General features: G+C 47.1%; 1 protein-coding gene across 2 annotated transcripts in view; it reads right to left on the reverse strand.

Moving 5' to 3' along the window:
* The window catches only part of BTBD7 (BTB domain containing 7), an 81355-nt gene that overhangs the window by 7923 nt on the left and 51235 nt on the right, over nt 1-22197 (reverse strand). Inside the window, exons 1-7 of one of the 2 annotated variants that reach the window (XM_077323543.1) lie at nt 12511-14847; nt 12199-12407; nt 9172-9247; nt 7855-8015; nt 7411-7554; nt 4439-4628; nt 2359-2537 (exon numbers count right to left, since the gene is read on the reverse strand). In XM_077323543.1, coding sequence (XP_077179658.1) covers nt 2359-2537; nt 4439-4628; nt 7411-7554; nt 7855-8015; nt 9172-9247; nt 12199-12407; nt 12511-12535 — 984 coding nt within the window. In that variant the 5' untranslated portion in view covers nt 12536-14847. Of the gene's footprint in view, nt 1-2358; nt 2538-4438; nt 4629-7410; nt 7555-7854; nt 8016-9171; nt 9248-12198; nt 12408-12510; nt 14848-22197 lie in introns of those variants that run through there. The other variant, XM_077323542.1, reaches the window with a different exon arrangement.

Genomic DNA, 22197 nt, shown 5'->3' on the forward strand with positions numbered 1-22197 from the left:
ATCCTCAGTTGCCTTCCATAAGGACTCAGGGCTCAGTCAATATTTTGGCAACAGGAAATGTATCCAGGCGTTCTCAGAAGTAGCTAACCCTTTTGCTCAGGGGTAGTCAAACTGCGGCCCTCCAGATGTCCATGGACTACAATTCCCAGAAGCCCCTGCCAGCATTTGCTGGCAGGGGCTTCTGGGAATTGTAGTCCATGGACATCTGGAGGGCTGCAGTTTGACTACCCCTGCTTTTGCTCATTGAGCTGAAATTTCAGTGTCGCAACAATCGGATACGAGAATGGAATTTATCAACCACAATTATTCTGCAAGCAGAGTACATACTCATGGATTAACTGAATCTGTCTAAAATGCCCGGAAGGCTAAAATGTAGATCTCTCAATTTTTTTGTGCTACAAGTAATCCTTTATGCTGCAGGCCACCACTGGGTGGCACCCTCTATGAAATAAAAGTATACTTTTATGAAGCAGTTCTGGTTAAAGTCCATTCCCACCTCTTTACAGAGTTTGGGAAGAAGAAATCAGAGATTTCTTTCCATTTCTTCTCCAAACTCCCTCTCTAGTAAAATCAGGTATTTTACAGTGCCTTCCTCAGCTGTATTAATTCCACTGAAGTCAACGGGCTTCGAAGGGTGCAGAACTAGGGTTGCCCTGTTAAATGGTTAGCCCTTTGGGGAGTGGAATCTCTCTTAGTGAACTCTGAAAGAGCCATGCCCATTGGGGGCGCTCTTTAAAATAATCATAAAAAGTTGTTGGAGCTGATACTGGGGACTGGACGTAGTGAGGGTACTTTTGCGTATTTGCTCCCGTGGGCCTCCAGTTAAAATGTTTAAAAGGTGGTTATGAACGCATGAAGCTGTGCTGGACCAAGTCAGACTGCTGGTCTATGGAGGTCAGCTCTGCCTACTCTGACTGGCAGAGACTCTTCAGGGTCACAAGAGGAGGGCTGTTGTATCGCCAACTACTAGAGTTGCCAGAGAACAAACCTGAGTCCTTCTGCAAACAAAGCACTGAGCCATGGGCTTCTCCTTACCCTATATATTATTCTTGACTTGTACATTAGGGAGTGGGCTTACTTTCCTAGTTTAACTCTCTGGGGTCAAACAGTGTAATGCTGCACAAGGAGAAATAATCATGCACTTCAGTTAGCTTTTAAAAGAATCTGACAAAGTCTCTCTCACTACACTGAACCTTTGGACCATGGAGGGAATGTTGAAATATTTTTCAAGCTTTGAGCCACCAGGAAGGGGTATGAGTTGGCCACGCCAACCCCTGCCCACCCCCAGAAGTGAGAGGAGCCTTGGGTAGCAAAGGTTTAAATCAGGGGTAGTCAAACTGCAGCCCTCCAGACGTCCATGGACTATAATTCCCATGAGCCCCTGCCAGCGAATGCTTATGGGAACTGTAGTCCACAGACATCTGGAAGGCTGCAGTTTGAATGGCTGGAGTTTAAATGGCTGGGGGCCGCAGTTTGAATGGCTGGGGGTTTAATTGGCTGGGGGCCCACACCCTCCAAGGCTCATCACTGGCCACTTTCGGTAGGATTTTTTAAAAATGTAATAGCCTTTTTCTTTTCTCCTCACTCAGAGCTGGAAATGGCAGGAACAGGATGGGGAGTCCTCCCCAGCCACCATTTTGAATCCCCCCCCCCATGATACCATTGAGGGGCCTTTGTGGTATCATTTGGTTCCTTGGGAAACCCTGCTACACGCACTTGCTTGCCTTGACTGAGGAGAAGACAGTTGTCACGGTCCCCTAAAATCCCTGCAGTGCTTCCTTGGGCACTCACTCATTCTAGTGGTTTCCTGCATTACCTTCAAAGATGACCACCACTAAGTCATCTTAGTGGTACGGCCCTGCGGGAGCTTTCAACGTTCCGCGGGGCCTGCAAGACGGAGCTCTTCCGCCAGGTCTATGGTTGAGGCCGGCATGCTAAGGAAGATCTGCTGACCCCCCACAAGCATGAAATACTATCAGCGTACGGCGGACTGGGAGTCGTCAACCCTTCCTTACCCCCTCCAGGGGATAAATAAATTTGAACTGGGAATTTAATGATCCTACCATCTCTTGGGATGGATTTGAGAACTTATTGGCTGACGCATCTTGTGCTTTTACTGTTGCATTGCTGTCTGTGGTTTCAACGGGTCTTTTATTGGAGTTTTAAACAGACTTTTGTAACCCACCACAAGTTGTATGGGAGTGGCAGGTAAGAAATCTAATAAATCAATAAATATAAATAAAGTGTAGAAGCAAGCCCATTTTCAATTATGTTGGGGGGGGGAGAAATCTAATAAGAAGCAGTCAGTTCCGGGGCGGTTAATTACCAGCGACCAGCTGCACAGCCATTGTCCTATACCTGCAGGAGTTCAGCAGCAGAATCCGAAAGCCCAAACTCCCTCAATACACGGATCTGAATCTCATAGCTGACGGTGGCTCCTTCTCCACAGTTAAGAGCATAAGCCCTCTGCACCTGCTCCGTGTGACGGAGTTCCTGCAGTCGCTTCACCATTTCTTTCACAACCAAGAGGCGAGGAACTGGGGAAAGGAGACAAAATACACAAGAGAACGACCCGTGTTAAAATATTCCTTCCCTAGGCTTGTGCAATGATGTCAAAGGCCTAGGGCACCAACGTTCTCAAGGAAATGAGTCTGGATTTTTTGGGGTACGCGTCAGCCTTGCGGCAAGGGCAGTATGGAGGAAATGCTCTGGGGCCGGCAGAGGTAAAGCAAGGCAGAAGGACCCAAATCAGGATCAGCCCAAAGCATCCTAAAGCATCCAAGAAAAGTGTGTATCCAACCTTTGCTTGAAGACTGCCAGTGAGGGGGAGCTCACCGCCTCCTTAGGCAGCCTATGCCACTGCTGAACTTCTCAATTGTACATCCAGTATCCTCCGCCAGGTGTCTCGAGAAATCTAGCTGCAGGGACTTATTCGTAGATGCCTGGAAGTCAGTTGGTGAAAGCAAGGGACCACATGGAGAAGGCCATTTGTTTTTTCAAGCAGTCCACCCTATTGTGCTGTCTGCACTTTGGAAACAGACTCCGGCACAAGGACAACCCCTCCATACAATCCCTTGGTAGTGTATGGCGTAGCTCTAATAATCTCTCCAAGTCAAAAGGAATAATGCATTCTTCAGAGCTGGTAAAAACCATCTCCTTCCTTAGCAGAGTGCATTCCAGAGGAGCCAGAAGAATATCTAGCACAGGGGCAGTCAAACTGCGGCCCTCCAGATGTCCATGGACTACAATTCCTATGAGCCCATGCCCCTGCATTCGCTGGCAGGGGCTCATGAGAATTGTAGTCCATGGACATCTGGAGGGCCGCAGTTTGACTGCCCCTGATCTAGCACCTGCAGGCACAATCTGGATCTCAGGACCGGTGGAGAGGGAAATAACTACTTGAGCGCAAGTTGTAAAAAATCAAGGCTTTGTGCCCCTGGAACTGGGAGTTGGGAAATAATGGAAGAGGCCACTTCACGTCCTATTTCAGCCTTTGGTGCTTTGCTCTCTTTTGGCTTCAAACGAAGGCCTGGAAAGTTCCGGCGTTGGTGGAACACACTGATCTGGCCTGAGAAAATTAGTTTCTGGCTTGCAGCTCCCACTTTAAAGGTCAAATCCAATCGCCTGCAATAGAAAGGCGCTCCCCAAATGCATCTTCCTAAGGGATGCGTGTTTTACTTACTATTCAATTAAACCATTTTTATACTGCTTTTTCTACCCAGTTAGGGTCCCTACGGCGGTGGACATGAACATTAAAACAGCATTTAAAATAACATCTAAACTAATTCAATAACAACAAACACAGCAACACCGAAACCAAGGATGGGCATCATGGGGGTAAGCTAAATGAAGATGCTGACAGGGAGAGACAGGCGAATTCCCACCCCAGATAAATGCACTGTCCAGAAGAGTTTCCCAGCTCTCAGATTCTCAGAGGGTGCAGGAATGGAAGGAAAGATCTGCTCCTGAAAGTGCCTTCCATTCCCAGGAAGTTTCCTCCACAACCCAAGAAAGAGGACTTCCACTAGAAGGAAAGGCTTTGCTAAGGCAGGGGTCATGACTAGGGTTGGGTGGCCGTTCACTCCTGATGCAGCCGGCAGAGATGCAGGTGCTATTCCACTGGGTATATACATGGCCGAGCCCCAGATGCACAGACGAACTGTATGCCCCCCTCCCTGGGATACCCCCATGCCACCCAGATATCCTGAGATGGAGCACTGAGATGGACTTTTACTATTATCGATTATTCTAGTTTTTACACTCTGATTTTAACGTTATTGTAGAAATATACGTTGTATACTGGTCCGAGCCTGGTTGCGGAGAGGGGCAGTTAATAAATAGAATGATAATAATGAAGATTCTAAGATACTCGTAATGAATCTCTGTTAAGTCTGTGAAGAGGAAGCAATTTCACTGTGTGGGAATCGTATCCACTTACCTGGGGTTTCATTGGCTACAACTGAAGGAGGGCTGGATTGGTTACTGCTCATTTGCTGGTGACTTATCATGTGACAGCACTGTGGGACGGCATTGTTCACCATGTAGAGGGTGTCTGGGACATTGGACATTCTCACCATCCGTAAGCGAACCAGGTCTGTCTGCTCCACCATCATCTCATCCAGGACCGACTGAAACAATGGGATAGCACAAGGAAAAGTTCCTAAATGTTTGCTGGCACTGAATCACTAACATCAGCAGGGTAACGGAGATGCCCCCCTTTTTTTCCCTGGCATCGAGTACACAAAAGAGAACATCTGGATGCCTGCCACCACCAGATTATACTATTAAAATGTGTTAACCACCTCTCTCTTTTTTAGAATTCTTCTTCAATCAACCTTCATATTTTCAAGAGAGCCGGTGTAGTCAGACCGTCAGTCTAAGAACTGGGGGACTCAAGATTTTAATCCCTTGCCATGAAGCTTGTTGTGGCAACTGCACGCAGAGTTACCTACAGATTTCAACGGGATCACAGTCCGCCCAGGGCTGCCACGTAAGTGGCCTTAGGCCCATCCCTTTCTCTTGGTCTGTCTCACCCAAGGGGTTGTTTTTAGAATCAAGTGGAGGAGGAGATAAGTATGGATGCTGTTCTAAGCTTCTTGGAGGGAGGGGAGGGCAGGACAGAAACACGAGACCTAGAGATACAAACTACTATTATGACTCCTTCTGTGGACCTGCTCGTAACCTGATCCACCAATTCTACATGTGTGCTTAAAATAAACTGGCCACTTCAGTCCTCCAGAACTACCAAAGTACTCCATGCCTCAGTCCGTGAAAGCATGCTCCTGGAAGGCCACTCGCATGTACCTGGAGCCTTAAGCAGGCAGGCTTGCATCCTGCGAACGAGTTCTGTGATCTCTAGGTAGCCTCCACCCCAGAATCTTCAGTTTGTGCAGAGCACTGCCCTTGTAGAAAGCAAGGGAGACTCAGATTCAAATCCCTTGCCATGAAACTCATTGGTAACCCAATGTGGAGCATTGACCTTGTGGGAAGGTAGCAGAAGTATTCTCTACAAAAGGGTGTACAATAGGGTGTAGAGCAGGGGTAGTCAAACTGCAGCCCTCCAGATGTCCATGGACTACAATTCCCATGAGCCCCTGCCAGCGAACGCTGGCAGGGGCTCATGGGATTTGTAGTCCATGGACATCTGGAGGGTTGCAGTTTGACTACCCATGGTGTAGAGCAGTGGTCCCCAACCTTTTTATCACTGGGGACCGGTCAACGCTTTTGCCAAGGGACGTCACTGCTGCCGTCTGAGCCCCTGCTCCACTTGCTTTCCCGCCGGCGCCCCTGACTTCCCACCACCCACTGGGGGGCACTGCCATCAGCAGCTGCAGTGCCACGCCAAGGGGGAGCCCCAGCCATGGCAGCCGCCAGAGAGCACCAAAGGTGAGCCAGCGGCAGGGTAGCAGGGCAGCCCCCAAGGCAGCAGCCGGAGAGGAGGACAAGGAGGGGCTGCAGCCCGGTACCGAGTGATCCATGGACCGGTCCCGGTCCCGGTCCCCGGACTGGGGGTTGGGGACCACGGGTGTAGAGGACTCATTAGCAGGACCCAAGCTAGAAAATATTGCATGATGTAGATTTTTTAAAAAAGACATTTTAATATCTTTTTGTGGACGCTAGATCGCCTTCAGACCGTAATTCCCAGCTCTCTGTGGGAAAAGGAAAGTGCATAGAGCTGCATCTGCCCTGCACAAAGGAAGATGGGCTTGGAGAGCAGGTGAAGATCTTTGCACTTCCCTTTTCCCACTGAGAGTTGGTCCCCTGCTGCTGCTTCCAGGCTTGTTTTTCTGGTGGAAGCTTCTTTGCAGACAACAGGATCTAGGGCAGAAAGCCCTTTGTTAGAAGACAAAGCAGAGCTTTGTGGAAGGGGGAAAGAAGCATCAAGAAAGACTGAAGAGGAGAGGGAAGAGCATGTAAGCCCCTCGTTGTGTGTACAAGCGGCCGGATTGCAGACACTCAGAAGGCAGACCCGAGGCTCCTTTCTGCTGGGAACATCAGCATAGACATACCAGTGAGTCACTTAGCAGGCGTAAGCCATGTTTGTTGTGCATGCAAAGTCAACGCACAAGGCTGGCTCTCCACTCAAGCAAGCAAGGCGGGCAGCAACCAAGTGGCACGGGCAGTGCTGTAAGGGTTGGCAGAATGGGACACTTCCCTGCTTTTTAGGCACTTGGGTCAAAAAGGTTTCCAAGCTCCTGTTACATCCACTGAACCTTTATTCATTAATCCGGGCTTTCTCAACCAGGGTATTGTGAAAGCCTGGCGTTTTTTGACAGCCCCAGAAGGGAATGGGTGTGAGTTAATTAATTTTTAATATATTTTTTAAAATTGCCAAACATTCATTCTAGTATGATCATACATGGTCATGTCGACCGGTCCCCCCCCCCATGGCCATTGATTAGCCTGGAAGGGAGGGGCGTGTATACAGCTATGCTTCCCCACCGTATTCTGCATGATGGCACCACTTCTGGGGTTTCTCAAAGCCTGGAGAATGTTTCAGGGGTTTCTCAATGGTAAGAAAATTGAGACAGCCTGCAGAAGCTGACTTCTGGCGACCCTGATGGGTTTTCAAGGTAAGAGACATATTCAGAGGCCTGCATCTGCCTTGCGACCGGGACTCCCTTGGGATTCTCCCATTCAAGTACTCCCCAGGGCCAACCCTGCTGAGCTTGTGAAATCTGACAAGATGGATCTAGCCTGGGCTGTCCTGGCCAGGGACCAGTTGCTACTGACAAATAAGTAGGAGAAAGAGGGATGAGCTTGCTGCTCTCAGCCAGGTATCTCTTCCTAAGCGGATAATCTTTAACCCAGCTCTTGATAGAAGGTTGAGCTGCAAACTGGTTGTCTTTAGACTGCCCGTCTGAAAACGCCAACCCATCCACCAGCACAAGTGCAAAGCCCTCCCGTTACCTTGGCTTCCTCCACGTAGGGCGAGAACAGTCTTGGCCTCACGTAAATCCCCGCATTCTTTTGCCGCAGCCACGCGTTCGACTTGCCGCCCTCTGCCGTCGGCAGCATGTCCGAAGGAGGCGTACTGATGAGGCCCCTTTTCATCTGGATGGTGGGGGGGGGGGGAGGAGAACTTTGTTGAGCACTTCTGGCAAGTAGAGGCACACGCCTCACTCAAGCCACTTTCAGCTGAGCTGACTGCAAACTTGCTAGGAGGCAAAGCAAGCCCAGCCCAATCCCCATCCCCAAGACTTAGACCTGGTTCTAACTCTTGCGTTTCATTTGGAATAAAAGCCAGCTATCAGCCGCTTCGAGCAGGGCTGAGAGATTACCAGAGACGGGATCGTCATGCATTTTTCTAAAAGGTCAAGGCAACGTTCCGAGTAAACTTAGGGAGAGACTTACGGAGTCCGTGAGCACCTCGCTGTTCATGGGCAAAATATGTTCGATGCGGACAAAGGGCAGGAGGGGAGACAGAATCTCTCTGAGCTCTTCGATGTCGAGATCCCGCCTCTTGACTCCTCGCTTGTTCACGCTGTGAGCTGTGCCGCTCAGCAAGTTCGGCTCTGCCCGGAAAATAACTCATTTCATCCACATGTTTATCAGGAATAATATCAACAAGTCTCCATTTCTGCTACGGCAAGGGAGAGAAGCCGCCCAGAGACTTTTAAGAGCTGCTATTCTAGTATTATATTGTACACACATGTTCTAAAAAGCCAACACCCACGCTTCAAAGAAAAGCATCTCCCCTGAAATCTATTCATCGGATGCATCGTTCCTGAAACCACAAGGAAAGCCTGTGATCTTCTAGGCTGCCTGTGGGACCTCCTTGCCCAGCATTTCCCTAAAGGGAAGGAGGGTTTTCTAGGATGAAAAACTGACTGAAGGCTTAGAAGAGAACTTTGGTATGGCCGAGGAGTCACTTGGGGCTTAAACGTGTCAACAATGAACTCTACACTGCATGCATGCAGGTTGCATTTAAATATTAAGTTGCGCTGCACACATAATAATCAACATGCACCAGGCTGAACGTTCGAATGCAAAAGCTGTGATTCATGTTAAGCATATTTAGCAGCTTGTTAAAGCTTCGGTGGCTGTTCATCCAGATGCTGCTGGTGACTCTGAATCACAAGCCTTTCAGGACGATGTGGATTTCCAGTCTTAGCGAAATGGGCTTCCTCACTGACTTTGGTACAGAAGACAGGAAGCTTCCCCAACTTCCCCCTCTAAGGGCTAGGAGCACTACTTCTTCATTTCCTATGGAATTTATATCCACATCCTAGCTAAAAAGCCAGTTGCATTGTAAAATACAACGGGTGCTAGCCCCCCCCCCCCCCCCCCCCCCGCTGCCTCAGGCAGGCCAGCCGAGGCCTAGTCAGACATTTTCAGGGTGGGGAGGTGGAGGAAGCGCTGGTGGGGACTCTGTGCCTCCCTCCGCCAACCTGCAAAAGCCTGCTGAAGCCTCTTCAGACCTTGGTGGGCAGCGCTGGCTGAGAGTCCACGCTTCCCTTTGTTGCGCAGAAGAGGCTCACTGAAGCCTTGGCCCCCCTACCCGGCTCCCAACGGTAGGTCTTGCCTCCCCCCCAGCCCCCGTCCACAGCTGGCTGGCCTCCTACAAGGGTTGTACGTTCACAGTGGAGGATCCAGTTCAATTTTTTTTTAAATGAGTAGCAGTTTATTCACTGAAGATTAAATTAGACATGCTTGTTGAGGAGCACTTACCTCTGTCTGCTATTCTTTTCATCAACTGATGCTCTCCCCACTTAATTAGGTACTTCAGGATGTCTTGCTCACTCGCCTATCGGAGAAGCATGCAAGCCAAATGATTGAGCATGCTCAGTTCGGGGCAATGTACAGTAATCGCCGAGCGCAGAACACAGGTCTCAGACCAACCCTAAGTCACAGTCAATTAAGCTTCCCCCGTGCAAACAGCTTTTGATGTACTGCTCTCGCTCACAGCTTCTCAGGCCTTCTGCCTGGAAAAGCCAGCAGGAAGCCTCCAGGGGTCTAATCCTATCATAGCTTCACTGAAAGGGCATCCCTGAAGCACAGCAGTCTATTTCCCATGATTGTGTGCACATAAGATTTTGGTCTCTCCCAGCCATCTTTCCACCCAATCTAATCGGTGCATCCTTTTTACACAATTCTTTACATGCGTCGGCGATACAGAACAATGTTGTCAAGAACAATTAATTATGCAAGTGTTGCAATAACTTTTTAAGGATTCGACAAGGAAGGTTTTCATTCTTGAGCACTTGGCTGCATTCCTCCCACAGAAATGTTGCCCTGACCCAATCAGCAGGCAGCATTTCCCCTCAAAGAAGAGGAGTCTAGATTCCACTCGTTGGTCCCATTAGCTGATGTGATCCAGACAGAACTCTTAACAATGTATATTCCCTTTCTTTTTTAAGGTACAGTTTTTAACCTTATAGGAGAGGGGGAAACAGTCATGGAAGTTTGAAGGAGAAAATGAGACCCAGGGGGCACATACTGGCTTGGAGTGATGCTAGGGAAGCAAACCTGTGCATCTGCCCATCTCAGCTTCCTGCATCCCATCCCATCTCCCCAAAGTCACACCTAAAAAAAAGTGGTATGATGTGGGATGCAGTATCAGCAAAGATATCAGCAAAATATCAGTTCCACAATCAAGCTCTTGTTCCAGCTGCAAAAGATTGGTGGCGGGGGGGGGGGGGGGTATTTCTGCCCATATATCTACTGGCTGCAGCCCTTTACATCACATCTGAAGGGTCTCCCAGTCCACAACTGCAGGTTTTTTGGGGGTACAGGAAGCAGCAATAGGAAAAGGAATGTGGCAAAGACACCCTCTGCTTTTCATGAATAACCACTACTTCCGTGTGTAAAAGCAGGAGCAAATGTCAGCAATTCCCCCCATCAGAATCCTTACCCCCTTGGTATTTTCCTAGGGCTCTTGGGCCATGTCAGAATTTCAGAGGGCATGGTGGGATGTGTGTGCTGTTTGTTTCCTTCTGAGAGCAGTGCTGGGCCTGTGTGACTTGGGAACCAAGACCAAGTCTACACAGGGATGGATTTCCACTACTGAACAACCGACATGAGGCCAGATCCTAAGCACCGATCAACAGGATGAGAACAAATCTCCAGGGAAGTTGGAACCACCACTGTGCAAGTGCTGAGTTGCACAAGACTCTCTCTCCATGAAAGGTCAAGTTTGCAAGCCACATGGGTATTTCCTCCGGACAATCCGCAATTATGACCAATCAGTATGCACACAAGGAGGATACTTCCTTGCACAAGAAAAAAAGAGCCTAATTTGGAAACCAACCCTTAACCTCCTTTACAGCAAGTCCTCAGCATGCTGGATTCCACAGCATGTGGAAGACTAATTGAGCTATTTTGTTAGCTTCACCTGAATCCGGGCTTACCCAAAGTGCGACTGCTGTTAGAAATAAAAGCACCACTTTCTGAAGTCCACATTATCGGAGGAGTGCAAAGCAAGCCACTCTTCCCCTCTCCCTAAGTTTCTCATGCACAGCAAAACAACTACAGGGACATTTAAAAACCGGGGCAGACCCATTTTGCTTCATGCTGCCTTGAGCACAAGAAAGAGAAAGAAGGGCCCATATCTACATTAATACTTTGGCATGCAAAAGAAGTCTAGAGCAGGGGTAGTCAACCTGTGGTCCTTCAGATGTTCATCGACTACCACTCCCATGAGCCCCTGCCAGTGTTTGCTGGCAGGGGCTCATGGGAATTGTAGTCCACAAACATCTGGAGGACCACAGGTTGACTACCCCTGGTCTAGAGGTAGGGATCTTCCTTTCACCACATGTGGGCTAGAAGTACTCTGAAGCTTCCCAGGGGTGACCAGCCTGGCACAATATGACAGTCTAACCATCCCACCCAGCCCCAAATACCCCCTGATATGATGCTCCTGGAGGCTAGGGGACCCTTGGGGATAGCACGGGAGGGGGGATTCTGGAGGTCTGCCTTGAGAGGGGGAACCAGTGACACTTTCCCTGGCAGAAATGACTGGTGAGATCCAACCCTCGGTTGCTAATTAAGAGTGCCCAGTTAAGTCCTTTGACGTTCCCCCTAATAAAAAAATAAGCCAATTGCATGAATGAAGTTCCCAGTCCCCTCAGAACATCCAGGGCAAAAAACATACAAGGGTATATTGGAAAATATGTATCTGTTTCTTTGTGATGTGCATCAAGAAAAATCAACAGAGAGTTTTCATCCATTAAGGTTGTAGGAAAAAATATAAGGGGAAAGGGGACAATTGGACTGGATGAATAAAAAACACTTTTTTAATGCTTGTAGGACAGGTATACTTAAAATGATGAGCTAGCCTGACTTTTTCCTTCCATGATGCATGAGGACTACTATATAATTTCCCAAAACCTTCTGAACAGGCAAGGCAAACATTAAGCCTAGAAAAGTTTCACTTAAAAAAATTTGCAGAGACCTCTAAACTATTATTAGGCTTTCAAGAAATAGTTTATACTGCCAGTTTTGGGCTGGGTTCTGTGCCAAGAAAGCAGAACACTCTTCTTAATCACTACCTCTGCTAGAGGGTTGTGTGCACACATGCCAGAAGAAAAAGAGAAAGAGCCCATTCTACACACCCGCCTTCTGGGAGGGTTCTCCCCCCCCACACACACACCCCTTTCCACTTAAGATTTGAAAATGAGCATGTTTTTTGCTCCCTACGAGGCAGTGGATGGCCATTCCTCTCAATTTTGACTAAAGAGAAGAGGGAAGATAAATTACCTGCAAGTAGTCGGACTGGATAGCGGTTTGCAGGTGATCTTTGCAGAGCTCGTAAAAGACGTCTGAGGTCATGACCTGGGTAAACTCCTCACAGAGGAAATGGAGTGCTTGGCGGCGTACCCACTTGGAGCCGTACGGCTGAGAACTCCACTTGAGGATGGCAATTAAGGTGTCTAGAGAGATGCTCTCAGCAATAATATCCTCGCAGCCTACAAAGAAGCAGAACACTGTCCATTATTTCTCAGCTCTTATGGAATCAACGCCCCCAAAAACCCAACCGAACAAACCAAAACACAAACCAAAAAAACCCACCATGTAATTTTGCAGAGATATCCATTATGTGGGAGATTATGAATGGTGTCGACAACCAAATACCTAGACGTGATCTGACGCTGCTGTGAACGGGGTGTAAAATTTCATCACAAGATCACACAGGGCCGATCCAAGCAGTGGCAAATGATTCGCTGCTACATCTCGAATTGAGTCAGGTCAGTGGTGAACCATATGTAGCCCGGTAGTGTAACCTTGGCTGGCGACAGCTCTCCAGAGCCACAGCAAAAGATCCTTCTCAGCTCTGTCCTACTCAACATGCTTCTAGCAAAGCTGTCAGGCTGAACCCAAGCCACATTACTTATTCTGAGCTATGGCTCCTCGGTGTGTTGTTAGAGATGTGTTAAGTAGTCCTGCAGCCTCCCATTTATACAGCTTCTGTAGTTAATGTTTTATTCCGCTCTGCATTATTGAAAACTATTGTTCAGCATAAATTAAGCTTACCTTTAACATCGTCCTCGTCCTCCATGGTATGCCAAGTATTGCAGCACAAGTTTAATACGGTACCAGCCACGGTACTTGCAGCAAGGAGCAATACCAGTAGTATTAATGAGATTATGCTCTACAGTCAGCTTGAGGTTCAGATTTAGCAGACAGAGTGAGCCACAATTATCTTAAATATCTATGATGTCTTGACGTATTTTAAACGTTCTTCTCCACCCCGGCTTTTGGGAATTATGTCAGACGCAATTACGATCAACGGTGCTGTATTTTAGCAGTATTTTGTAAGCTTTTAAAAATTACACATTTTGGAAACAAATGTTCAAAATCCAGGCCTTAACCACTGGTGATTGCTGTACGCTGGCTGTCCATATATTGTTTTCCCAGCATGATTCAGAAAGACAGGCTGAACTGTGGTGTTTCTTCTATAACAGGGGTAGTCAAACTGTGGCCCTCAAGATGTCCATGGACATTTGCTGGCAGGGACTCATGGGAATTGTAGTCCATGGACACCTGGAGGACCCCAGTTTGACTACCCATTCTATAACATTAGCAATAAGGTACTACAACTGGAAAAGCAGCCCCTAAACCACTAAAAACAGAAATATTCTACTTTGGGACACTCCACTTGTGGGGAAAAGAGAGAACAACTTGTCTTCAAGAGAGAGACAAGGTCATTATTCTACCCAATTCTACAAGTGCTGGCTAGTCCCAACAGAGCTCTGCGAACTGTGGAAAGTCTCCAAATCTGCAGGAAAATCAACCCCTGTTACTTCCTACTCAGTTTGTGGGTAAAAAGATAAACCCAGAGCAACATAATAATGAAAACTGCAGAGTTAAAAAAAAGAAAAGAAAAACACCTGCCAGAGTTTGCATGTTATTTTGGGTTGCCACAGCAACCATGTGGAGACTGAGGAAGAGAGGTATAGGTTGTGTTTGGGGGATAGGATATCCCTTCCCTGCTGTTCCTTGTAGGTTCTGTCTAAGTCTAACCTGGTAGTGAAAAAACATCTGGGCTGGTATAATTCTGAGCAGCTGGAGGCGTTTTCTTCAGCAAAAATTCTCTGAAATACTGATACAGAGTAAAAAAGGCAATATAAATATTAGACAAAACTTGCCAAATTGCCTGGCTTTCAGAACCTTCCTACGAGCCCATTTATCCATTAATCTGCATCCCCCGGGGATAGCCAGAGATACTCCTCTTCCATTCTCAGCCTAGCCCAGGGGTAGTCAATGCGAATGCTGGGATGCTACCCAGGGGTAGCGAATGCTGCCAGGGGTAACGAATGCTCGCAGGGGTAACGAATGCTCGCAGGGGCTCATGGGAATTGTAGTCCATGGACATCTGGAGGGCTGCAGTTTGACTACCCCTGGCCTAGCCGACCAAGCCTGCTTTACGCAGACTTGTTACTTCGATCGCTAACACAACAGGCGGCTTTTAAAAAATTATCCTAAGCCTATGCATGACATGCAACTGCCGTTCCTCTGCTTCCTACTCATGCACCATGGCAGACTGAGTGCGGACAGAGAACTACAGATGCTTACCCACACAGGCGGCTGTGGAGTCAGTTGTTCCCTCTTTCCTTGTCACAGAGATTATGTTGAAGACAAGTTAAGCCTCTGCACAAAACGGAAACATGACAGACCACAGCAGGGCTTTGGACACAGTGGAAGATCAAGCGCCTCTGATATCACACATGCAGAATGGTTTATAATCCCCTGCCCTCACTCGCATGGAAGTCCATTACTCTCTACTAGGCTTCTTCAAAATTCACATCTTTCTGAGTGGGAACGCACGAAGCTGACCAGTACAGTTAGACCACTCACTGAGTACTTTCTGCTCAAATTGCATGGCCTCAAAAATCTTGCCCGTGTGCATAAAGTGCCTGTGAGTCACGCCCAATCCAGGGTGACCCCATAGGGCAGGGGTAGTCAACCCGTGGTCCTCCAGATGTTCATGGACTACAATTCCCATGAGCCCCTGCCAGTGTTTGCTGGCAGGAGCTCATGGGAATTGTTGTCCAAGAACATCTGGAGGACCACAAGTTGACTACCCCTGCCATAGGGTAGGCAAGAGAGGAACAGAGGTGGTTTTGCCAGTGTACCAACCCTGGACTTCTTTGGTAGCCTTCGATCCAAGCAGTAAACAAAGCTGACCCTGCTTACCTTCTGAGATATGATAAGATCAGGCTAGCCTGGGCCATCCAAGAGAGAGTCAATATATGTTGTTTGACTGGAAATGTCAGTCTATTGCTGAATCAGACCATTGCTCTATCAAGGTCAATTACTACTTACAGGGTCTCAGATGGAGGTTTTTCACATCACCTACTACCTGGTATTTTGAACTGGAGATGCCAGGGATTGAACCTGGGATGTTTAGTATATAAAGCCAATAGGGTCAGAGTGTGAGACCTGAGAGACTTTGGGTTCAAATGTAGGAATGAAAGGACACACACGACACTGGTATCTGGAGAAAAAGGAATCTTCTCCCCTCTCTCACCCCGGGGCTTCTCACCCCAGTCTTTACTCAGTACATTTTGCTTACAAACTCTTTGCATAGCTAGACTGACCTCTGTGTCTGCCTGGAAAAGTACACAAGGAGCAGAGCTATCCACATATCTTAATCCCTGCTGACTTGAGGGTTTCACTCACGTATGCAACCTGGTGGTCAGTATCTGTGCATTCTGTTAACTCATTCAGTTCCCATCATCCAACCCTGCCTCCCATCATGGAAACTTGCTTGGGTGACCTTGGGCTAGTCATCCCTGTCACATGAAGCTGCCTTAAACTGAACTGGGCCATCAAGGCCAGTACTGTCTGCTCAGCCAAGCAGTGGCTCTCCAGAGTCTTGGGCAGAGGTCTTTCACAGCACCCACTGCCTGCTTCTTTTAAATGGCGATGCTGGGGATTGAACCAGGGACATTGTATATGCCAAGCAAATGCTATCATTCCAGGATAGTTACTGATCCTTAGTGTATCGCATTAAACAGTCAGCAACATTTAATTTCTGGCTATGGTTAGGCCCCAATGACCTATGATGAACAGGTGTCCCCTACAACATGTCCTTCCTCCTTCCTAATCAAAATGGAAAAGAGCTTTTGTCTACCCAAAGGAGTCTCAAAGCAACTTACAATAGGCTTCCCTTCCTCTCCCCACAACTGACACCCTGTGAGGTAAGTGAGATTGAAACAACTCAAAGAGAACCATGACTGGCCCAAGGTCACCCCGTTGGCTACATGTTGAGAAGTGGGGGATCAAACCTGGTTCTCCAGTTTAGAGACCACTGCTCTTAATCACTACACTAAACTGGAAATGACTGGGGAAGGCACTGGCAAGCCACCCCGTATTGAATCTGCCATGAAAACGCTAGAGGGTGTCACCCCAAGGGTCAGACATGACTCGGTGCTTGCACAGGGGATACCTTTACCTTTAAACTGGAAAGGAGGATGACATTCTTCTGTTCTTTATTCTCACGACAATCTTGGAAAGAAAATTTGGATGACTGTGTGCGGCTGGTTCAAAGTAATCCAGTGTAGGTCATGGCAGAACAGGCTCTCTGATGTCCTAGAGACTAGTCCAACACTAACTATTACACCACACTAATTCTGCATAAAAAAGATCTAGGACAACGATTCAGCAGTATTTAAATCATTTTTTAAAATCCTTTCTACTACATGGGGAATATATCAGAAGAACAAGTGTGATAAGAGGCCAGCAGGCACTAGACACATTTGTTCTAGTTATGTCTGAATATCAAATTAACATTTCTAATCAAGGCACATGAATTTTCATCACAAAGGCATGATGCCGCATGTACTCTCAATGGGATGATTCTGTCTCTGCATAAGTCCAACACAATTGTGTACAAGCTAGATATTTTTTTTTTAAAAAATCACATGTGCAGGCAAATTTAATCAGAATTCCCCAAATCTCTGAGAACTCTGAAGATGGAATCTAACTCTGCATCTGCAGAAAAAGAAGGGACAATGCCTGCTAGTTCTGATGTTTCTCCAGATCCTGCCTTGAGCTTCTAGATCTATACAGGAGAGGAATCCATCCTCTCTCCCTTGCTCAGCCATGTTAAAGTGGCATCTGAGAAAAACGCTTTTAGATGGGAGGCAAAATGGCCGCTAAAACTAATGCCAGGCTCAGCTCTCTCTCTTCCCCAAGGAAGGCTGCTAGCCATCAACAAACCATCAAAAGGAAGGGGGAAAGGCAACAGAAATACCTGTTCTCCCCTTGAGTCAAGAGATATCTTGGTTGGGTGATTCCCACCATTCATGAAGGCAGGAACAGTCTTCCTCCTCCTGCCTCCTTTGGTGGGAGTCACCCTGCTTTCAGTTTTCTTCCTGCCTCTACAGGGAGAACTAGCTATAGGCTCTTATTCAGCCTTTTTTCTCTCATTCTGTGCCCTAGTTTTCCTTCCCTTCTACCACTAAATACCTTTTCCTATACTTTCTCAACTCACAAGAGATATACATTAAAAATGTATGCTCATTGCCAAAAGGTGCACAAATTTGCACACAATGGCTTGGATCTACCAGAATATTTTTGCTGGCCAAAAGCTTTCTCCCTGCAGAATCCTATTTTATTGCCTCCTCGTTCCTGTTCCCTCTCACAGGGAGCATTCTGAAATGTAGCAGGAGGCAAGAAATCTCTGGCAAATCAAAGCCATAGCACATGCTTAACATGTATATACATCCTCTGCCCCCACCCCACCCACATTCACCAACCACTTCTATGTGGTTTTAAATTTTCCTTAAGACAGCACTTAGAACAGAGCTTATCTAATTTTTATAACTTCCCCAACATTTTTTAAAAATGCAAAATTTAGCTTGAGAACTCAAACTTTTCATCAGCACAAAAGTTACAGCTTTACAACAGAGTTCGTCAGCAACAAAAAGCAGAAGTTGCTTAGATCTTTCAGTTCTTTCAATGAAATGCTTTTTCCAAATAAGTGCTTTATGAATGATCCTGGTGAAGGAATAACACATGAGACATCTGGCCAGGATACAAAGAGCTGCTCAGATCCCACCCAAGGGGCCTACACTAGCTCAATGGAATTTCTGACAAACTCTTTAAACGGCTGTCCGCATCATATCATAGCCCTTCCTTCAAAATCCTCCTCCGTTTCAAAAGTGATTTGCCAGGTGATATGACAACTGCTATTTGGAAAGCAAAAATTAAAGCCCAGGAACTAGATTCACAGTAATCTAGAGCCTGGCATTACTGTAGAACTGAAATCCACGTGATTTCCCAGGAAAGATCTCTGAGTGGTGATTAAAACTTCCCAGGTGAAATCCAAATTTGGCTCCATCCTACTTATGCTGGGAAATTTACAGCCATCGTTTTAAGAACGGAAGCCAGATATCCCACTATGAAGCGTTTTCTTTTTTTAAAAGAAAACTATTCATAGTGGGATTTGGGTTTTCGGCGACAGCTCAGCTATCATGTCTGCTGTTCTTTGGAAATGACTGCAAAGGCATCCCTGCAGAGAAAAATGTTATGGCAGCGCCAGCCTTTAGTTTCCAGTATTGCAATAACCACGTGTTTTGCATGAACTGAACTGCTGCATGTGAAAGAATTATAGGTCAGAAGGGCAGGGCCCTGGGAAGTCAAAGCAAATCAGGGGGAAGAACCCCAGTGCAGGAATAACAGTAGGAACGGGCAGGCAGGAAGGCAGCGTCAGCAAACGGGGACAACAGTATGCCAACCATCATCAGTATTTGTACAAAACCTGGCATTCCTAGAACACAAACAGGCTGCTACAGCAAAAAGAAAATTAGGTCATTGCCTTCAAATGGCTTCTCTCCTGGAGTTCCATTGATTCTAAATGTCATAATTATAACCTGACAGTAACAGGCCAAATTCCCCATTCTTACTGCATGAGTGAACTCACTGTACCGTCTCAAAAGATGGCCCCAACCAGTTCCAGGCTTCAATTTTGGCTAAATATACAAAGGAATAAGCAGAAACACAGTTGCCTTGTGCTGCATGCATTGAAGTAAATACTGTTTTCAGACACTGCGCCCTTTTGACTACTCTGTATTCTGGCTCCACTGATCCACAACTCTGGCATCACAGGAGCTGCTCTGAGGGCACCACTGTGTATTGATGTCTATGCTTTTGCTCTGGGCTATCCCTCGCTCAGAGGTTTCAATTACAGTGAAATCAAGCTGGCTTTAAAATGTTACCAGCCACCATACGGCAAGAACCCAACCCTTAAATACCACAGAAAAACACGCTAAAGGTTAGAGACAATGGTCCAGATCCTATTTTAACATATGGACAAAGAGCTTATCAAGGTGCTCCTTCTCTGCTGTGCTCCTCTTCCAAATCATGAGGGTCAAGCTGCACTCTGACCGGGGGGGGGGACTGCAAAAAAGGGGAGAATTAGGAAAATGGCCTCCCTTTTCCTTGGATGTAGGCAGCACAGTTTCCGTTTATGCCAAAGAGAAGCGGGGAACAACTCAATTCTTCCTTTCTACTGCACCCTCCACCCTACTGTATTTGTTTTGTGAGGGTCACACAACTCTCAGGAGGGGCTGGTTGGGCAAAGGAGAAGATCTCCTCCTGCAAGCTCTTTCCACTTGTGTGGCCTACCTCAGGATCCAGCTTAATTACTCAGTTACGCCAAGGAGACTCCTTCCCTTCCTCCAACCCAATGAAACGAGAAAGGCGAGGTCCGCATTTGAGATTTGTCTATCATGGGATATCCGCTCCTTGCAATTGCAGAGTATGAACGCCGCAAATATTGGGACAGAGTGCTAGAAATATGTCTGTGAGGAAGGATAAACCATTTGCGAAAGTGTGAACAGGGCAGCAATGACTGGGGGAGGCACCTGAAGTTCCAATGCTGGAGGTGTGAAGAAGAAGAAAGAAGAAAGAAGAAGGCTTACAATCACCTTCCCTTTCCTCTCCCTACAACAGACACCCTGTGAGGTGAGTAAGGTTGAGAGAGCCCTCATATCACTGCTCAGTCAGAACAGCTTTATCAGTGCTGTGGCAAGCCCAAGGTCACCCAGCTGGCTGCATGTGGGGGAGGGCAGAATCAAACCCGTCTTGCCAGATTAGAAGTCCGCACTCCTAACCACTACAACCAAACTGGCTCTGACACTGACACTGACCCCAAAGAGCCCAGGTAAACCGGCAATCTCACTTTTGATCAGGGGTGCAGTAAACTTAGTAGCAAACGCATCTGGCAAGTAAACATGCTGCGTTTGGCATCTGCAATCGTGGACGAGCCAAGCCTTGATCTCCTTGCCACGGTCTGCCTCGAGCGGCTGCCAAACAGCTTTGTCACTGCACAGTAGCCACAGTGTTTCATTTCCTTCTCTCTTGCAAGCTGCTTTAGCATCTGCACAGCAGGTGAAATTGACTTCCCCCCCTGGGACTAGAGATGGTTTGGCCAAGTAATTAAATTATGCCTGTGTGTGTGTACTGCAAGCCTGTGAGAAGATGCACATGTATGAAATAAACCTTGGCAATAACATGGAGTCAAGAGAACAACAAATAGCAAGTCTAAGAAACAAAATGCAAGGTTTACAATCGGCTGCTGACCAATTAGCTCACTCTTAATTTATATAATTGGCAGCTGAGCAGCAACAACAGATCTGTAGAGAAAAGGAGAACTAGGATCACCCCTGAGCTCTCTGACAACATAACACGCTTGAAATATTACCAATTATTACACTGTTTTAACTATGTGGCGAGTTATTCAAATAGGCTCGAGATGAAAAATCAACTACCTGCTCACAGCTGATAAGCAGAATGTAAGGAGAACTGGTGGTTATTTGAAATTCTGATATAGAATACAGACATTGCAGGGCAAAATTTAATCCTGGATAGTGTATGGCTTATCGGTCCTACTTTTAGCTAGTTTTAGATATGCTAATAATGCATAACGTACTAACATAAGGCTCTGCAAAAAGTGAATGAGGCTAAATTAAAAACACAATCTCCCACCTTCAAAAGAGGGTCTGCAGAGATGCAACCGCACTCCGGCAAAGCTGCACACATGACCACACACACAGAAGTTGTTGTGGATAGCTGCCCAAAGCAATTGAAAACAAATGAACGTAACTGAAAATTGTAGTAATCTTAAATGTCATGGAAATGCAGGCTATAAAAATAAAATCATATTTTATTCTTATTATTAACACTTAGGATCATATTAGGATTCCATTTGGAGACCTTTACAGTCCAAATTCCTATAGACGGAGGTCCTATGGCTGGGCAGGAGGGAGGCAGATCAAAAAGTGCGTTTGCCCACCATGGCTGGGATGCAACTGGTCACCACGCCCCAGGCTAGGAACTTGGGAGTAACCTTGGATGCTGCGTTATCCGTGGAGGCACCGGTCAAAAAGTAGCCCGCCAGGCATTTTTCCACCTTCGCCAGGTAAGGCTACTAGCGCCCAGTCCTCCGAACACCTGGCCATGGTGATCCATGCGATGGTCACCCCCAGGATTTATTTCTGTAACTCGCTTTACGCTGGCCTGCCTTTGTCTCTGACCTGAAAATTACAGCTGCTAGGGTCCTCACAGGAACATCTTGGAGGGCCCACATCCAGCCTGTGCATTGGTTGCCTGCTGTGGCCCGGATCAACTTTTGGTATTGACCTTCAAGGCCTTATGCAGTCTGGGACGCAGCGGGACAAGTAGCTAAGGAGATGATGTGAACCACACCCATTCTTGTTATGACAACTGCGATGATTGAGAGAGCCAATACCGAGATGACGTTGATATTTAGGACCTGGTTTTCAGAGAGAGCGCTGCAAGTAGCAGCTTCAGGATCCAGGTGCCCTTGAGATCTGTAGGGGGAAGGCATGGGAAGAAACTACTCTGCTCATTGATATCAGAAACCTTTGCGGCACCAGGCCACCAGGATAACCCATTCGTTTGAGATTAGCTTGTGACTACCCACCTCATGGTGTAGGAAACGAATGCTGCGAATACCATGGACAGCCATAGTTACCAGCAAGATAGTTTTAGAGAGGAGCAAACCAACTATGTCATTAGAAGGCAAGATATTACGGCTAAAGCTCACTTACTTTGGACACATCATGCGATCAAACTCGTTAGAAAAATCATTAATGCTCAGCATGGTCAGTGGCAAAAGGAAACGTGGATGCCAAAGGATCCGCTGGCTCGACACGATCAAAGCCGATACAGGGATGACCATGAACCAACTAAAAGAAGCAGTCATTGACAGAGACACATGGCAAAAAC

Source organism: Paroedura picta, chromosome 2 (assembly GCF_049243985.1).
Source record: "Paroedura picta isolate Pp20150507F chromosome 2, Ppicta_v3.0, whole genome shotgun sequence".
In the NCBI taxonomy this organism is placed as follows: domain Eukaryota; kingdom Metazoa; phylum Chordata; class Lepidosauria; order Squamata; family Gekkonidae; genus Paroedura; species Paroedura picta.